Here is a 19,113-nt window from a genome sequence, read left to right as displayed (position 1 = left end):
GACTAGTATCCATAAATAAGGATGCAGGTTTGATCCCTGGCCTTGCTCAGTGGGTCAGGAATCCACAGTTGCCATAAACTGTGGTATAGGTTGAAGACATGGCTTGGATCTGGTGTTGCTGGGCTATGGCATAGGTCAGCAGTTTCAGCTCCAATTCAACCCCTAGCCTGGGAACCTCCATATGCTGTGGCTATGGCCCTAAAAAGACAAAAATAGATAAATGAATATATAAACAAACAAACAGGATCAGTGGCATAGGTTTGGGATTCAATGTTTATTAAACCAAGCTTTTAAATCATATTCACCCACAATCTGTAAACAAAGATAGTACATGTGTAGGGAAAAGTCTCTTAGTTAGAGCTAGTGGAAAAACTGAAGACTGACTCTCTTGTACAGCAGCACCTCATCACTCTGTGGGCTGACGCCATGGGGCCATGTTATAACTAAGAGTTAAATGAAATTCACCAGAAGGAGTTTAGCTTCACCCCACCTGCTAGGGTGGGTTTCAGGACAGACGTATGCTTCACATTAGAGGAGGTTGGACAATAGCAAGGCAACAGTGTAGTTTTTACATTCACAGATTGGCTGAAACAATATAAATTAAGCTTCTCTTCTAGATGTCTCCCTCCCCTATTACCAGAATTAGTAAGAAAGGAGAATTAAAAGAAATGATGGACCAGAGGTGGTTATAAAAATAGAGAACTCGTAGAGTAATAAATATCTACAGTTAGCAAAGCACAAACTGATATAAAATTTACCTTTTTCCATATGTGCAGAATATTAGAAGTATGTTCAATAGGTACAGTCAGACTTCAGAGTGGAAAGAGGGTGTTTACAAAGAAAAAACACAGAAGTACAAACCCAGTGTAGGAAGGTGAATGCAGATGAGATGATACAAAGGACAAAATCCCAATTCCTCATGTCTGATGATCCCACTTAATAGACATGATTAGCTTACAGCCCTTTATGTATCTTTAAAAGTAACACTTTGTTACCTATGTACAAACTTTAAAAAAGATTAATTATGAGACAAGCAAAAATTGATTGACTTAATAGTGGCACTAAAATCAACGAAACCTGCAGCATATTATGTGCTTTCAGTTACTTCTGCATGTGGGAGTTTCAAATTCCCACGAAATCTAGTCTATAATCATTTTAGGTGTAGAAGGAAAAAAAGACCCAAGCTGGAAAATTAAAAAAGTCAAAAAATCTCTAAGTGACTGAAACATCCATGAATGCATAAGCGACATTCACACATTCCCTTAACATTTATTAAGTGTAATGCTATCCTGAAACCAATCACATTTACAAAGATACAGTAATTCCCATTCTAATTCTAGAATTAAAAGCACTTAGTCCACATAATGTGCGTTTCAGCGAGGTTGACATCCACTTGGTTGGCTGATGGTGTCACCTTAAAGCTTCATCAAAGGTCCAAGACAGACCTGAACTCTAAAGGTTCAGAACTAACAAACCACAGATAGCCATTCATCCTCATTTCTGGCAGAGTGAAGGGTATACTCGAGCTGAGCTGTCCTAAGGTCACCTCAGCCTGGAAGGGTGTTTCCTTGGAAATCCTGGCACGTTTACTTGCCAAAAAAAAAAAAAAAAAAAAAAAAACCTCCATAATCTGTCTGAGACATGCTGGGTTAAATAAACAGGTTCCACTAACATATATTCTGCTGCTTCAAGAGGGGTGTACAGATGCGGCTTTTCCCAAACTCACTGGACCTTGCCAGGGAACATGCGGAACCACCACTGGATCCCAGGACACTTGTTTCCTATGGAACATGGTTTGAGAAATGCCAGTCGAAAGTAAGTTTTCTACAGTAGTGGTTGTCCAACTGTAGTGCGCATCAGAACACGTGGGAGGCATGTCAAAGCAGAAATACAATACCCACTTCAGAGGTCTGGGTTGGACCTGGGAACCTGTGACAGTGTAAAGTCCGCAGTTTGAGTGGCATCCTTCTAGACAAGGACCCACACAAACCTTGGCTGCAGGAAGCCCACCTATGGCCTCAGGAAAGGCTGTGTGTGGCATCTGCTACAACCAATTAGTGGGAGAACAAACCAGCCCAGTGAGATCCGAGCAAATCCTGGCCTTAGGGTTGGGGTGGAGCACTGGGCTTGACCCTGGCTCTGCCCCTACCTGCCAGAAGACCCAGCACAGTGACTGCATCTTAAAAGAGGGATAACAGCAGCCCCCTTTCAGGAGATCTGTGAGGCTTAAAGGAAATGTTTGCACAAAAGTACTACCTGACAAAAAGGATCCTTAATCAGAATGTGTCAGTCACAGCAGGAAAATCCCAGATGAGTTTTCTGACTTCTGCCATGACTGAGCCTTTATGAAAGCACATTCTGAGAGCTAATGAAGAGAAAGGAGGCTAAAATTGCAGAAAACTGGAGTGAGAGGAACATACATATAAGTGGATTACCTAATTTAAAACATGTAATTGTTAAAAAAAAAAGAACTCACAACTGTAGTTGTTAAATATGCTGGTTCTGAGATAGTGTTTAAAAGTTACAGTATATTCACCTTTGAACCCACTCACTTGTCCATGCTACCATGTTAATGCTGGTTAGAGTTTAACCTTAAGAGAAAAAACAAAAACAAAAACAAAAAAAACTCCTCCACTGAAATACATATGAATTAGATCCAAAACTTTTAGCTGTGATAGTTCCAATCTTAGAAGCTACCACTGTGGGAAGTTTTCAAAAGTAATTTTTAAAAAGGGCCTTTAATTTTGGTTCATAGAAACATCCACAGAAGGAGAAAGGAATATGCACTCACACGGTCCCGTATGTGTATCTGGTGGTTGCTCAGTAATATCTTAGCCAGTGAACTTCATCTCACAATTCAAAAATGAACCTGTAAAAATTCATACATATCCAGGATGGGATTACAGTCAAGCCAAGATATTGTTGCCAAGTCCTGGTTTCCATCTGAATGCAAATGACTGATCAGAGAGGCGGGCCTCTCCCTGACCTGCTGTGTAATTCACTTTATATATGCTCTGGATGGCTCTGGAGACAAGACAACATCTCTTGGACGGGCCTGCCTTCATAGCAGATCTGGTAGACGGCAGTAAACAATGGAAACCTGGTGGGAGGAATGGGGAAAGACAAGTTAAGCTATCTGGTCCACCTCAGAGAACCAACCAGTGTCTCTGTCCTGCCTAAGCTTGCAGGTTACGTGAGCTACTATGGGGACACAGTGATCACCTTCACACTCTTTTATAATCTGGTCTGCAGAGAGCCTCTGCAGACCAAATAATAAAGGCCTTGGTGCAATCTAAGTCATCCTCCCCCTCACTGTTTGGCAAGCCCTGTCTGTGGCCAAGTCACAGAGTAATCTTCCCAGGATGATCCTGACATCAAGAGTTGTGGTCAGGCTCTTGGCCAAATGAGAATGAGTCTTAAGTTTCTGTCACTCCTTTATTTTGTTCATTTCAGTTTTTTATTTTTTTTGTGTTCATTTCAGTTTTTTATTTTTTTTTTGTCTGTGCCTGTGGCATATGGAAGTTTCCAGGCTAGGGATCAAACTCGCGCCACAGCAGTGACTCGAACCACAGTGGTGACAATGCCAGATCCTTAACCTACTGAGCCATCAAAGATCTCTGTGGAGTTCCCGTCGTGGCGCAGTGGTTAACGAATCCGACTAGGAACCATGAGGTTGCGGGTTCGGTCCCTGCCCTTGCTCAGTGGGTTAACGATCTGGCGTTGCCGTGAGCTGTGGTGTAGGTTGCAGACGCGGCTCGGATCCCGCGTTGCTGTGGCTCTGGCGTAGGCCGGTGGCTACAGCTCCGATTCAACCCCTAGCCTGGGAACCTCCATATGCCGCGGGAGCGGCCCAAGAAATAGCAACAACAACAACAACAACAAAAAGACAAAAGACAAAAAAAAAAAGATCTCTGTGTCACTCGCTTAAAAGGTTGGAGAATAAGTGTTAAACTGCAAGGAGGTTACTGCTCTTGCTTCTCTAGAATGAATCATTCAAGGATGAAGATGAGGCAACCCACTCAGCCCCATAAAATAATGCAGACCTGGAATACTCCTGCAAGAATCAGCATGGGGAACCTACAATTAGCAAGGTGCTGATCTCCTGCTGGAAGCTGGAGTTACTGTGCTTTTTCTTCCAAGATGTGAACGAAGGTATAAGTGAAAGTTTGAAATGGATGAAGGAACAAAGGAATAAGCTAATAATCCACTGTAAGAAAAGATAATGTTATCCCAGGGTATGGCTGGGCCAGTGAGTATTTCTTTTTCTTTCCCCCATGGCAGAAATCACTAAGGAAATAACTAAGTAATTTCAATCAGGCTTTTAAACACACACACACACACACACACACACACACACACACACAGGGCCTAAAATTAGCTTGAAAGCATCTAGAGAATCTTAAAAGCCATTCTGAAAATGATCTAGTGAAGCAGCCTGTAACGACAACATAATTTAAGAATAGCAAACTGTACCGATGGGTTATGCAAGTCTTTATGATAGCCTGTCATCATGGGTTGCAAAGGTTCAGAATGTTCTGTTATTTTTCAGAGTCAGGTAGACTTAATCAAATCAAGCCTATTAACTTTGGGCAGGTTTCATAACCCCTCTGACCCCCCTGACTCATATACAAAATGGGTTGGACACTTGGGACTGTTGTAGTAAGTGACTTACATGTAAGGTGCACAGTACAACACTTGGCAATATGCTGTGTGTGCAATAAACAACAGCTCATAAACACAGCCGTGCCATAGTCACTGGGTCCTAAACTGTCAGCCCTGAGAGGACAGAGCCCAAGCCTGTTTTGTTCACCTCTGCATCAGCAGGGCCTGCCACAATGCAGGCAAGGGCCAGGTGCCCAGTGAGTGTTTGCTGAATGAATTTTTGTGAATGAGAGTTATAGCCTGGAGATTTCAACTCCTTCTTCTGTCCCTTCATGGCTTAGTTTCCCTGTTTCTAAGATGAAAACAACATGTATGTCCCTCAAGCAAGGTAGCAGTGACCACTCAAAGCCATTCCCAACCCCCTTCTCTCCTTATCAAGGTTTAAAATAGCCTAATGCTCACTTCCCCAGCCTTTTCTTTCACCTAGAATTGGCCAAGGAAACAAGTTCTGACCAGCAAGGCATAATACATCTCAGAGCGTTTCTGGGGAAGATATTTATCTCCCTGAGAGGCACAGAAGGAAAGATCTGCTACCCCAGACTGCCCTTGCTCCCTGCCATTGAGTGTAGGGGAGGAAAAAAAGAAAAAAAGAAAAACCTGGACAACTTGAATGTCTATCAAGAGGATATTAGTTAAATAAACTGAGGTTCTCCCACACTGTAGAATGTTCTGCAGCCATTAAATGAGACCCCCAGGTGTAGATGTGGAATAATTTTCAAAATACATCCTAAACTGAAGAAAAGGGACAGAGCAGACCATGGAGTTCGTTACCTATCGCACAAATGAAAGGGTTCCATGGAAAGTTCATTGAACTCCGTGAAAGTTACCTCCATCTCATGTGGGAATCCCTGTGTGCCTTTTTTATGTGACTTTAATTTTTGTTAATTCTAAAAGCATGTGCCCTCCCCTGCTACACCCCGCCTCCACCAAATTTGAAGAATAAAAGTAAAACTGTAAGTTTATGTAGTAAGTCCATATCATGTTAGCAGCAACAATGTCTAAACCAGGGTTAGCAAACCATGGCTAGAGAAGTGAGTCTGGCCTGTGACCTCTTTCTGTATTATCTGCAAGCCAAGAATGATTTTCATACTTTTAAAGGGCTGTAAAAAGAAACAAAGACTACATGGCAGAGACTTGCATGTAGCCTACAAAGATGAAATTTGTGATGTGATTCTTTACAGAAAAAGTTTTCTGACCACAGCTCTAAACAGTAAAGCATGGACAGCGATTTGCTCTGGAGGATGTGGAAGAGGCTCTCTGAGGTCAGACCTGGGCTGCCCTAAGGGCTCTGATGTTAAAGATGCTTGTAAAGGGGGTGTCCAGACAGGTCAAACCTCAAGACAGGTGCACACACAAGTCCGAGAAGGAGGTGCTTGAGGACAAAGGGAGGTCCACATTAACTAAAGCAGAGGTCACAGGACATGCTGTTAGAAGCTAAGTGGGTACTGGACTGAGCAGCTGCCCCAGATGCCTACCTAAGGCCTGTGGACCTAAGACAGCAGGAAGCCTGAGTCAGAAGGAACCATGGCAGCCATCTGGTCTACCAGTTTGATTTTTGTGGCTTAAGAAACTGGGGCACAGGACAGCTAAAATCATGACCTGCCCAAGACCACATGGTTAGTGAGCCATAAGGCCACTCACTGCCCTCCTGCTCACTGCTCTTTTGACAGCAGGGAGGAGAAGAGGAAATGGAGGAAGACCAAGGTGATGATGGCTGGAAGAGAAAAAGAAATCCAGGTAAGAGGCAGTGCAAAGGGAAAATTGGAAGGACACGGCACTCTGCCTGTGTGGCTGGGGGTGGGTGCAAAGGAGGAAGGGACCCCCCCCCACCCCGGCCCCCATGGCTCCACACTCAGCCTGGGAGAAGTGCCCTTGATCCAGTAGCCACCTCACTAAGCACAGGCATAGCCTGCTCAATTTCTAATCAGGAGAAAGAAAATGGGATGGGACTGGGGAGAGATGGGCTTGTCCTACTTGATTATACCTGCTTTTTTATTTTAATTTTTAAATTTGTATTGTTTTTTTTTTTTTTGTCTTTTGCCATTTCTAGGACCACTCCCGTGGCATGTGGAGGTTCCCAGGCTAGGGATCGAATCGAAGCTGTAGCCACCGGCCTATGCCAGAGCCACAGCAACGCAGGATCTGAGCTGCGTCTGTGACCCACATCACAGCTCACAGCAACACCGGATCCTTAACCCACTAAGCAAGGACAGGGATCGAACCCGTGACCTCATGGTTCCTAGTCGGATTCCTTAACCACTGAGCCACACCGGGAACTCCTGTATTGAAATATTGTTGATTCACAGTATTGTGTGAGTTTCAGTGTAGAGCAAAGCAATTCAGTTATAGGTGCGTGTGTGTGTGTGTGTGCGTGTGTGTGTGTGTGTGTGTGTGTGTGTGTATTCTTTCTCAGATTCTTCTCCATTATAGGCTATTATAAGATATTGGATATAGTTCCCTTGTTGGTTGGTTACACCTACTTTTATTTATTTATTTATTTTTGGCTGTGCCTGCAGCATGCAGAAATTCCTGGGGCCTGGGATCAAATCTAGCATGCCTGGAGCCACAGCTGTGACACCAGGGAACTCCTATACCTGCTTTTAAAACAGGCAGGTACTAGGGTTCTCTTGTGGCACAGTGGGTTAAAGACTCAGCACTGTCACAGCAGTGGCTGGGATTTAATCCTTGGCCCTGGAACTTCCAGATGCCCTGGGCAAGGCCAAAACAAAAACAAAGAGAAAAACAAAAACTGAAGAAGCAGGTACTGACCCCATTCCAGCCCATATCCTCCTGCAATTAGATAATACACACAGACTCACGCTGGCCAATGTATCAACGCACAGAATCCTATCAAATTTCAGGCTGTATCCTATTTGTATGCTACCCTGGGATCCTAGGACTCTATCTTGGTAGCACACAGACACCACTTCTAAATTGTGATTGGGAGATACCATTAGCAAACACCAGGTGTTTTTTTATAGACTTAAAAAATTCCCGATAAAGACTTAATGGTCATTAAAAGAGCTCCAACCACACACAACGCATCAGCGTCTGCTATTGGAACAGAAGAAAAACCATCATTTCAGTGGTGTTTTCCTTTTAGTCACCATTGAAAGGCAGTTCTTCTCCTTTGAGGCTTGTTTATGGCTTCCACCTTTGCCTGGCTGGCTGTGAAAGCCATTTCAGAGAAATAAAATGCAAATGAAGTAAGATGAATGCCCTGTCCGTCTCTCATTTCCAACTTCCAATAGGGATCTGAATGGCTAAATGAGAGGGAGAGCTGGGTACAAGTGGCCTAAGATGTCTGCTAGGAACCAGCAGTATCTGGACTGCCTGGAGGAGGGCAAGGGAGCTCTCAGCAGGCATCTCCGTGACCTACCTCCCCGTGTCCCCCTTTCAGGTGCAAAATGCAGGCTGGGGACCAGCTCCCTACTCTCCCAGGCACCCACCACGTTTTACAGGACAGATGAGGACACACGGGCTGTGCCACATAAGCCTTTACTGGCTGGTATAGTGGCATTGTGATTATGGCCACAGGCTTGGCAAATCAACAAGAGGAAGGGCTGGGCAGCTTATTCAGGGCTTACTGCCTCCATCCAGTGGCAGACCATGCTGCCCCAAGCCACCTCTAACCCAGAACTGGCCTAGATGGGCAGTAGAGGATGGATGGGTGCATCTGCAGGACAAGAGGCGCACAAAGCTGCTCGCCACATCCTAACACAGGGCACCTCCAGTGCTAGGGTCCTGGGGTGGCTTGATCTTCCCTTTTCTCTAAGTTGTTTGACATTTTATCAATAAGACTATATATCATTTTATAAAAATTAAAAAGTAGGAGTTCCCGTTGTGGCTCAGTGGAAATGATTCTGACTAGCATCCATGAGGACACAGGTTAGATCCCTGGCCTTGCTCAGTGGGTTAAGGATCTGGCATTGCCGTGCGCTGTGGTATAGGTCAGAGACACAGCTCAGATCTGGCATTGCTGTGGCTGTGGTGTAGGCCGGCAGTTATAAGCTCTGATTCGACACCTAGCCTGGGAACCTCCATATGCTTCGAATGAGGCCCTAAAAAAACAAAATAAAAAAGTAATCTTTTCCCTACCCCCGAATTTAAAGCATGTGACATGTAGCTCTTACCAAACACCCTGCAGGACAAACCAGAATCTCAAGCTTCCTATTTTGTACTATATCTTAAAGCATGAGCCCTTCTCTCTTGTTTTATGTTTTATGTAAATACTCATTTTCAGGGTAGGCAGATGTTTCCTGCCACAGACCTTTAATCACACAAAGGACGGATGGAACTACTCCACTCACTTTCTGTGCACAACTTTCAAGTAACTTTGCTCAGGCACTGACCCGGCCAGGAGTCGTGAGCGAGGGGGGTGGTGGCCGTTTCTCTGGCCTGTTGGATGAGAGAACACTTACTTGTCCACCAGGCCCTTTTGCTTGAGGATGCGGTACACCTCAGCGGCCGTCTGAGGGCCTTGCAGCTTCTGCCCATTCAGCATTTCCTTCTCCAGTTCCTCGATGGTCTTCAAAACAAATTGAGACAGCAGAAATTAACACAACACTGTAACACAACTGTCTTTCAATTAAAAAAAGAAAAATAGACCTACAAAAGAAAAAAAGAAAAAAAAAGGTCTTTTTTCTATACACATAGCAAATAGAATGAAAATCTATTCTGCCTTTTTTCCCCTTTGTTTCACTTTCTTTTTCTTTTTAGCACCACAGCTGCAGCATATGGGAGTTCCCAGGCAGCTGCAGGCCTACGCCACAGCCATGGCAACACTAGATCCTTAACCCACTGAGCAAGGCCAGGGATCAAACCCAAATCCTCATGGATACTAGTTGGGTTCTCAACCTACTGAGCCACAACAGGAACTCCCCTTGTTTCACTTTCTGAGAACATAACAATCCTATACCCTTTAATAAAAATCCTCTGAATAAATAAACAACAACAAAAAAAAACAAAGGATGAAAACAATCTCCTGTAAAGGCCAGAGCACCACTTATTTCAAGAGAGTGGAGGAGGGGAACTCCCAGCCGAGGAAAGATAATGATACCCAAGGCAGAGGTCATATGACTAAAGCTTTTTTTTCTTTTTGACTCTGTCCGTGTCAAGTGTAAGTTCCTGGGCCAGGGGCAGAACCTGTGCCACAGCTGTGACTAAAGCCACTACAGTGACAATGCCAGATCCTTAATCTGCTGAGCTAGCAGGGAACTCTAGGACTGAAGCCCTTTGAAGTGAAGGCAGACAGGTGTGAGCAGGGTAAGACCAGCAACCACCACGTCTGTCTCCACCACACCCTAGCCCAGCAGCCCACACTAGGGCAGAGCTAGGGGGGGAGGGGGAAGGGAGGGTGGGAAGCAGCTACCTTTCCGGTCCTGGCAAAGGCCTCAGCAACCCTGCGGTTCCGGCCCCCATAGCAGGTGGTGATCAGGTCGGCCACGCCACAGCTCTCCAGGAAGGTGGCCGTAGACACCTGGCCCTTGCAGAAGATCCTGGCAAAGGCGATCATTTCCATGAGCCCCAGACGGATGACGGCAGCTTTGGTGTTGTCGCCACAGCGGAGGCCATCACAGAACCCAGCTCCCACGGCCACGATGTTCTGTGAAAGAGACAAGAAACCCGGAGATGCCGTCACACACTTGCTGCGGAAAAGGATGTAGAGAAGTTGGGGAGGGACCAAGAGAGAAGATAGAGGGACAGAGAGCCCAGACCCAGGCTCAGGGGAGGGCATTAGCCACAGAATAGGAACAGTGGATCACAGTCACCAGACAAATACTATATGTAGAAACCATTTTAAAAAAAAGATCAAATGCTGGAGTTTCTGTTGTGGTGCAAGAGAAACAAAGCTGACTAGAATCCGTGAGGATGTGGATTCAACCCCTGACCTCGCTCAGTTGATAAGGGACCCGGCGTTGCCATGAGCTGTGTGAGCTGTGTAGGTTGCATATGTGGCTCGGTTTTGGCGTTGCTGTGGCTGTGGCGTAGGCTGGCAGCTGCAGCTCCAATTCAAGCCCTAGCCTGGGAACCTCCATATGCCATGGGTATGGCCCGCCCCCTCAAAAAAAATCAAATGCTTTATTCAACTATAACATTCACAGAAAAGCACTCAAATCATAAGTGTATGGCATGATGAATTTTCACAAACCAGAAACACTGATCAAGAAATAAAACAGAGTTCTCTGATGGAGTGACAGGTTAAGGACCTGGTGTTGTCACTGCTGTGGCTAAGGTCAGACCTCTGACCTCAAAAACTTTCACGTGCCACAGGTGAGGCCAAAAAAAAGAAACAGAACCTAACCAGTGCTATAGCCCGCCCCCCCCCACCACTTTTCCCACTAAAAGTAACCACTCTCCCACTTCTAACGGCATAAGTTTGCTTTTCCCATTTTTAAACTTTATGTAAAAGAGAATCATACAGGATGTAATATCTACTGTTGTTTCTGCCTTCTCTGCCAGCCCTATTTCTACACATACTGCATGTTTTCACCACTGCATCGTACTCCATTGTGTGAATATACCACAATTTAATGTACCACAATTTATTTATCCATTCTTCTGCTGATTGGCACTGGGGTGGTTCCCAGTTTGGGGCCATTACAAGCAGTGCTGCTATGACGTGGCCTCTGGTCAAACGGCGTGCAGGCTTTTCTGTAGGGATCATACCTGGGGTGGGAGTGCTGGGTCATGATGGCTGCACAGGAGCAACTCAAGTTTCCGCCTTTGTTTCCTCTAATAACCCCTAACCTAGCATTTCTAGAGCACTGGCTCATGGCATAGCTCTCTGCTGGACACCATGCAGATTAGACACAGACCTGCCCTTCGGAAGCTGGTAACCTAGTAAGGGCTCAGTAAATTAAGGGCCAACTGCCTGTATTTGTAAGTGATGCTGTACTGGAAACCCGGCACCCCCATTCAGTTACGGATTGTCTGTGGTTGCCTTCATGCTGTTCGAAGATGTGAGGACTTGCACAGATGCCTAAGACCTGTAAAGCCCATGTTTTCTATTGGGGATGGAACAGCTGAAACTTGTAGGTGGGGCACAGTTCAGAGACCAGGACCCAAGGAACACCCAGGGCTGGGCCCATACAGGCCCAGTTACCCCTCCTGGCATAGCCGCCAGACTAAGGGGCACATACATGACATTCAGAGGGTTCTAGGCCTCACATGGCCTTGTCACTGTGTGACCTTGGGATAATCACTCCACCTCTCTGGGCCTTCTTGGCCTCAGGTGTTAAATTCAGTGCTTGGAGGAGAGCTTTCAAGGCCTTTCTGGTGGTGACATTCCTCCAGGGAAGCTGGCTCAGTTGGGGCCTGCCCTGGGACTGTAGACCACGGGAAAGACTGGGGCAACAGACACCTAAGGATATGCAGAGGGGCTGGCCACAGAGCCCAGGAGGGAGCCTGCCAAATGGTTTTATCGAAGTTACCATGGCAACACGCCAAGGCCTAGGTTCCAAATGGTTAGATTGCCAAAACGGCTCTGTAATGCCTCTGGGACCATGGCCCTGTGTCCTCCTCCTTTATCACAATCGATTCTGGAAGTCACCTGACAAACCAACATGTACAGACTGAAAAGGAGATAACAGGGATTTCCTATCAGTCAATGAGGGGCTCCTATACACATTATTGACAGAGTGCCTATAGGGAGCCCACCCAGCCACTCCACACACCATCTCATTTGAATTTTCATGGCAACCCCAGCAAGGGAGTGCCTGTCCTCCTGCTGGCTCAGAGGGTCAGCAGCTTGCCAACAATGGCTGGATGGTGACTGATGGAGTGGGGACACCCCCCCGGTGCCTGGCTCCTCCAGCCCACTGTTCCCTGGGCCTTGCTGCTTCCTTGGTATGGCACATGTGGCCTGCCCACTCCCACCCATCACCAGGTCAAAGAGACCATCCTGAGACCCCTGCAATCAGATGTGAAAGCTGAGTGTCTCCTAGGCCTGCATGGAGGCTCAGGAGATAAAAGGGGAGGCTTGGGAGGAGGAACTATTTATGTGGAAAAATAATAAAAGTAACAACAGTTAATCTGATTGAATTGCTCTAATATATTGCCATATATTGGGGTTTTTTGGCCATGTGCATGGCACGTGGAAGTTCCTGGGCCAGGGATCAAACCCACAGTGATAATGACAGATCCTCAACTTGCTGAGCCACCTGGAAACTCCCCAATTCATGCATCATTAAATCATTTAATCTTCACAACATTCCTACAAGGCAGGTTCTATTTACTATGCACAGTCAGAGGTGAGAAGACTCAGGCATATGGGGTAAGTAGCTCACCCAAGTTTGCAAAGTCAGGACCAGCAGAACTAGGTTTCGAACCCTGGCAGTCCAGCTCCCTAGTCCTCTCCAGGGAGCAGATTACATGAGGTGGCTCTAGGCCAGTGAGTTGAAGGCACAGAGGGGCCAGCTCAGCAAGATAGGAACTTTCTAACAGGAATAGTTGACCCCGCCCAACAGAAAACGAGTGAGCTCTCAGCCATTGGAAGCATCCAAGCAGGAGCTGGATGCGGGAGCCCTGAACTCCAAACCAATGCTTCTGATCATCTGCGTCACTGCAGAAGGCAGGGAAAAGGCAGATGGGGGTGCCCATGGCCCGTGGGCACAAAGATCAGGACCACCTCATAGTCTCCACTGGTCATCTGATCTCCCCACCATGGGGAGCCTGGAGCCACTGCAGAGTCAACGCCTCCCTTAGGAGGGGACCCTGGGCCAGTTTAATCGCCTTATGATGGATCCTGAAATCCTTACTCTCTCACTCCACCACTCATCACTGTCAAAAGAAAAATAAACACTCTGAGGCAGTCGAATCGTGTTTGAATAGCACCCGAGCAGATGTCCTCTGAGAATCGCTCAGCTGTGAAATTTATCATTATCCACTATGCATTTAAATCTGCTTTCAACTGCTCTGGAGCTAAAAATACCTTGATTTTCAGAAGACAGATGTGCTTAAGCCCTTGCCTATTTCCTGGGTTATGGCAATACTCAGGCAATCATCCTCCCCGTACAATTCTGAATCAGGGCAGGTCGGACAGGGCTTGGTTTCTTTCACCCCCACAAAAAAGACCATAAAACTGAAGGAGGAGCTCATGCTACCTGCAGGTTATGCAGACCCTCTCACCACCCAGGAAGGCCCACAGAAACCTGAGTCAGTATTTTCTCTTAAGTCCAGCAGTCCATCTGACTCTTCCCCATGTGAGCGCCAAGGGCATCTGACCTAAAGGAAGTGTTGGTCTGCCAAGTGGAGCCTAACTATAGGCTGGATCCCATGTGTGTTTTGCAGGTCGAGCCCTGTGTAATGTAGCCTGGCTAAGATGTCCAGGAGGACAAGGGCAAGGACAAGCTCATGCTTGGCCAATCAGGCTGGGCACCCTGATAAGGAAGTGCCTTAGGAGTTCCCTTGTGGCACAGAAGGTTGAGGATCCTGCACTGTCACTGCAGTGGCTTTGGTTACTGCTGTGGCTAAGGTTTGATCCCTGGCCTGGGAATTTCCACATGTCACAGGCAGAGCCAAAAAAATTAATTAATTTTTTTTTTAAAAGAAAGAAATGGCCTTTGCTAGAGCAGCTTCATTCAGTAGAAGTTTCTGCAATGATGTAAATGTTTTATATCTGCTCATCCAACAGAGTAGCTACTAGCCACTGAGACTCCCTCAAGACTCATGTGACTACCAAGTCTTTGAATGTTAATGTAAACAGCCACAAATGGCTCCTGGGCTCTAGCAGGGGTCCTGGCTGGACAAGACACCAGGCTATGGCCCACAGAACAGTTTACCCCAGCCAGAGCCCTGGAGGAAACCCACACACCCAGCAATTAGGGTGGTGAACCTCACCAGACAACCCAACAATGAATCCTGTCTCTGTGGCCCAGGTGATGGGTTTATCTCCTAATCTACTTTCCCTTCTTCCAGATTTCCTGATTTTCATGAAAGTACATGGCTACCCAGGGGGAAACAAAATATCCCAACCTCCTTTGCAGCAGGAGTCACACAGTTAAGTACTTAATGCCCATTAAGATGAGACCAAAGTTTTAACACTGCAACTGCCCCAGAACCTACCTTAAAAGACATTAGCCAAGGAGTTCCTGTCATGACTCAGAGGAAATGAATCTGACTAGTATCCATGAGGATGCAGATTCGATCCCTGGCTTCGCTCAGTGGGTTAAGGATCTGGCATTGCCATGAGCTGCAATGTAGGTTGCAGATGCAGCTTGGATCCCACCATTGCTGTGGCTGTGGCAGAGGCCAGCAGCTGTGGCTCTGATTCAGCCCCTAGCCTGGTGACCTCCATATGCCACAGGTGCAGTCCTAAAAAAGAAAAGGCAGTGGCCACATACCCTTTGCCTCCCCACCCCTTTTGAACCCTACTGCCTGTATGTTAGATGTGATAGTTGGAGCTCTGGTCACCATCTTAGAACATGAAGACAAAAGCCATACCTCCTGAGCTGCAAGAAGCCTGGGTCCCTGAGAATTCTGTGGAATGGAGTTGTTATATGGATTCAGGATTTTTACATAAGAAGGAGATAAATTTCTACCTTATTCAGCCACTATTATTTTGGGTCTATGTTAGTGAAACTTAATCCTGATAAAGCATTTATTAAAAATTATATAGGTTGAGCTGTACACTTATGATTTCTATATTTTCTATATGCAGTACCTCTTAAAATGTACAGTAACACAAAAATTCACCCCAAGTGAGAAGCCAAACACAGAAGAGTATATATTGTACAACTCCGTTACAAAAATTCTATAGTGTACAAAAGCAGACCAGTGGCTCCTGGTTTGGGAGGGAGGGGTGAAGTGTAAAGAAACATGGAATTGTTTGTGATGATGAAAATGTTCTGCATTGTGGTGATGATTTTCAGGGTGTATATACCCAAATGTTAAAACACACTGTATTATATGTTTAAATGATACAATCAAATGTACATAAATTATACTTAAGTAAAATGGGCATTTAAAAAAATCCTCCCGGGAGTTCCCGTCGTGGCGCAGTGGTTAACGAATCCGACTAGGAACCATGAGGTAGCGGGTTCGGTCCCTGCCCTTGCTCAGTGGGTTAACGATCCAGCGTTGCCATGAGCTGTGGTGTAGGTTGCAGATGCGGCTCGGATTCCCGTGTTGCTGTGGCTCTGGCGTTAGACCCCTAGCCTGGGAATCTCCATATGCCAAGGGAGTGGCCCTAGAAAAGGCAAAAAGACAAAAACAAAGAAAAAAAATAAAAAATAAATAAAATAAAAAAATCCTCCCTTGGAGTTCCTGTTGTGGCTCAGTGGTAACAAAAACTAGTATCCATGAGTATGTGGGTTTGATCCCTGGCCCTGCTCAGTGGGTTAAGGATCCAGCGTTGCTGTGAGATGCAGTAGAGGTTGCAGCTAAGACTTGGATTTGGGAGTTCCTGTGTGGCGCAGTGGTTAACGAATCCAACCAGGAGCCATGAGGTTGTGGGTTAGATCCCTGGCCTTGCTCAGTGGGCTAAGGATCTGGCGTTGCCGTGAGCTGTGGTGTAGGTCGCAGACTTGGCTTGGATCCCACATCGCTGTGGTTCTGGTGTAGGCCAGTGGCTACAGCTCCAATTAGACCCCTAGCCTGGGAACCTCCATATGCCGTAGGAGTGGCCCCTAGAAAAAGGCAAAAAGACAAAAAAAAAAAAAAAGACTTGGATTGGCTATTGCTGTGGTGCAGGCTGGCAGGTGCATCTCCAGTTCGACCCCTTAGCCTGGGAACTTCCATAGGTCATGGGTGCGGCCCTAAAAAGACAAAAAAAAAAAAAAAAAAAGGAAAAAAAAAGGGCAAGAAAAGGGACATACATGGGAGTTCCCTGGTGGTCTAGTGGTTAGGACTTAGTGCTTTCACCAATGAAGCCCAGGTTCGATCCCTGGTCTGGGAAATGAGATTCCATATCAAGTCACTGCATGCAGCAGCAAAAAATAAAAAATGAATACAAATAAATAAAACCTTTAAAAAGAGGGTACACATACATGTGTACTTGTCAAAAAGACTGCAAAAGTATATATAACAAACACTAATAGTGGTTATGTCAGGATATAGAGATTGTCAGTCATTTTCACTTTCTTTTTTACATCTCTATTGTGTGGAACTACCTTTTATAAACAGGAAGACAACAACAAAACTATTAATTACATAATCAAAGGAACATATGCCCATCTGCGCCTGCCTGGCAGGCTCTAACAAGGGAGGGCTTCATTTTATTCCACTGCCTGGACACCAAAGAGCACCACTGATCCTTAAAATCCGTGTTCACTTTCTGCCTGTGCTAATAGAGGCTACTTTGGAGTTCTTGACTAGATAAGACTAGACTAGATCTCTAGTCCTTGACTAGAGATAAGGTCTCTATCTCCTTAGCTGTTATTACTGCCAAAGCGCCTGGCCTGTTTCTGTTTTCGAAACTCCCAGCTCTAATGCAAGCTGGAAGAAATGATGGGAACTGATCCTGTTGGAAAGGAAAGCCAGGGGAAGGATAATAAATGGTCCTCAACCCCCATTTGCTGCCCTCCCCCCCAACAAAACCACTCTGTCATGCTAGCAGCACAAATCCACTGGTAGGCTTCCTGCCAACAGAAATGAAAAGCTAGGCTAAGTTCAGACACAAGACCAGCATGTGGTCCCATTAATAGAAGCTTCTCCAGAGCCCTCCATCTAGCAGCTTTCTTCTCCCCCAGCACCTTTGCTCTGGGCAGGGTCTCACAGCATCTCTACCCACCACCAAAAATGACCCAGTCACTTTAAAACAGCTTTGGAGCACCCAGACCTTGCTGAGCAATTAGGCCTTCATGGTGCCTCTGCTGGTGAGTGGTCATTAGTTTAATGAAGGACTATTAAAAACACATAAAAATCTCAACCAACAAAAATAAACAATGCAGCCAAAGCCAGCATCTTAGCCATATAACAGGCTGAGTGCAATGTGAGATTACCCCGTAAAGCGCTAAGAAAGATGGATGCAGGCTGCCTGGGAGTCCAGGTGATGTTAATTCTAGAAGGTGGTTTTGAATTCTGACTAGAAAAAAAGTTGTACTGTTTGAAGAGTGGGAAGACACTCTCCGGGCTGGTCTCCCTGCATTTTTCTAATCTTTGCAATTTCCACCCGACAAAGTGAGGCAAATGCCAGATTACTTAATTTCCTTCCCTAGGTACTCAAGTTCCTGAAAAGCAGTTGCTGCTACAAAAGAAATGACTCAAAAGGGTTATTCGTTCACATTGAGGCTTTTTATTCCCCGCCCCCCCCCCCCTTTTTGAGATGGCAGTAAGACAGCTCTGATTCCAAGGGGAGAAGGATCACAAGTTGAAGTCCAGCTCCCTGCTGGCTGTTTCCTGTAGTCAGGATACAGGGACCATACGGCAATCATGAGTTTTTTTTTTTTTTTTCTTGGCCTCAACGTACAGCAGCTTACAGGGATCTCGGTTCCCAGACTGGGGATTGAACCCGGGCCACAGCAGTGAAAGCGCTGAGTCCTAATCACCAGACCACCAGGGAACTCCCTTCTATGTACCCCTTTTAAAACTTTGAAAGGCAGAAGGGAATATGTCAGGAGCCCAAGTCCAAGGGCAGAAACTCCCCTTGACCCGCCCAAGCCACTAGCCAATAGAAGCTGCTTCTTTAATCTGACCTTTTCCTTTTTTAGATAAAGCTATTCTTAGAAAAACCTGTCTCAGCAGACTGCTTTTTTTCCTTTAAAAAGAGCCAACCACATTATCACTCATCAGTGGCACATTCACAGTGACCAAGTTCCTCCTCCTGTTCAAGATAATGTGTAAGGCGAAAAGGTATCAATTAATAGAAGACTCCCTGCCAGGGGAGACTCCAAGATCAAAGTCCACCCCTTGCTTTCCAAATGTTAATGTCGTCAGTTTCCCCAACAACAAAACACCACAATGCCTCCCAGATTTACAAATAAAAGCAAACCGCAAATTGAGAGGAAATATCACTGCCCAGGAAAGGCTGGGGTGAAGCAGGAAGCGATAAACAAGGCTGCCAATTCGCTGTTCTGCTCCAAGAACATCCACAGAACACAGAGCGCTGCTTGGGGACTGGTTGCAATAACGCTAATGGCGGGGGCAGAAATAATAGGGCTGGTTTACCTTCAGAGCACCACAAAGTTCAACGGTGTCTGCGTCATCCACCACCGTAATTCGAAAATTCGGAGTCTGCAGAAGTTCTTTGAAGAGAAGGCCATTCTCCATGACCTTGCTGCCTATTCAAAGGTTAGAGAAAAGGAAATTAATAACAGCCTTTCAGCCTAATTTTCATATCTAACACAGTTCAAAATGACTTTCTTCTTATTACAAAAGTAACATATGTTCCTAATAGGAAATTTAGAAGTCAGAGAACTAAAAAGAGAAAATTAAAATAGTCCGTAATTCCACCCCAGATCATCATTAACAATTTGGCATACATCTTTAACTTACTGAAAGAGGAATACATAA

General features: G+C 45.7%; 1 protein-coding gene across 1 annotated transcript in view; it reads right to left on the bottom strand.

Annotated features, from left to right (window-relative positions):
• Positions 1-255: 255 nt before the first annotated feature.
• GPD1L (glycerol-3-phosphate dehydrogenase 1 like) overlaps positions 256-19,113 on the bottom strand; it is a 48,841-nt gene continuing 29,983 nt past the window's right edge. Inside the window, exons 5-8 of the mRNA XM_047769429.1 lie at positions 18,769-18,881; positions 10,034-10,267; positions 9,084-9,190; positions 256-3,100 (exon numbers count right to left, since the gene is read on the bottom strand). Coding sequence (XP_047625385.1) covers positions 3,004-3,100; positions 9,084-9,190; positions 10,034-10,267; positions 18,769-18,881 — 551 coding nt within the window. The 3' untranslated portion in view covers positions 256-3,003. The remainder of the gene's footprint in view (positions 3,101-9,083; positions 9,191-10,033; positions 10,268-18,768; positions 18,882-19,113) is intronic.

This window comes from Phacochoerus africanus, chromosome 1, assembly GCF_016906955.1.
Source record: "Phacochoerus africanus isolate WHEZ1 chromosome 1, ROS_Pafr_v1, whole genome shotgun sequence".
Lineage (NCBI taxonomy): Eukaryota > Metazoa > Chordata > Mammalia > Artiodactyla > Suidae > Phacochoerus > Phacochoerus africanus.
Note: the sequence above shows the minus strand (reverse complement) of the source record. Positions and strands in the feature narration are given on the sequence as shown.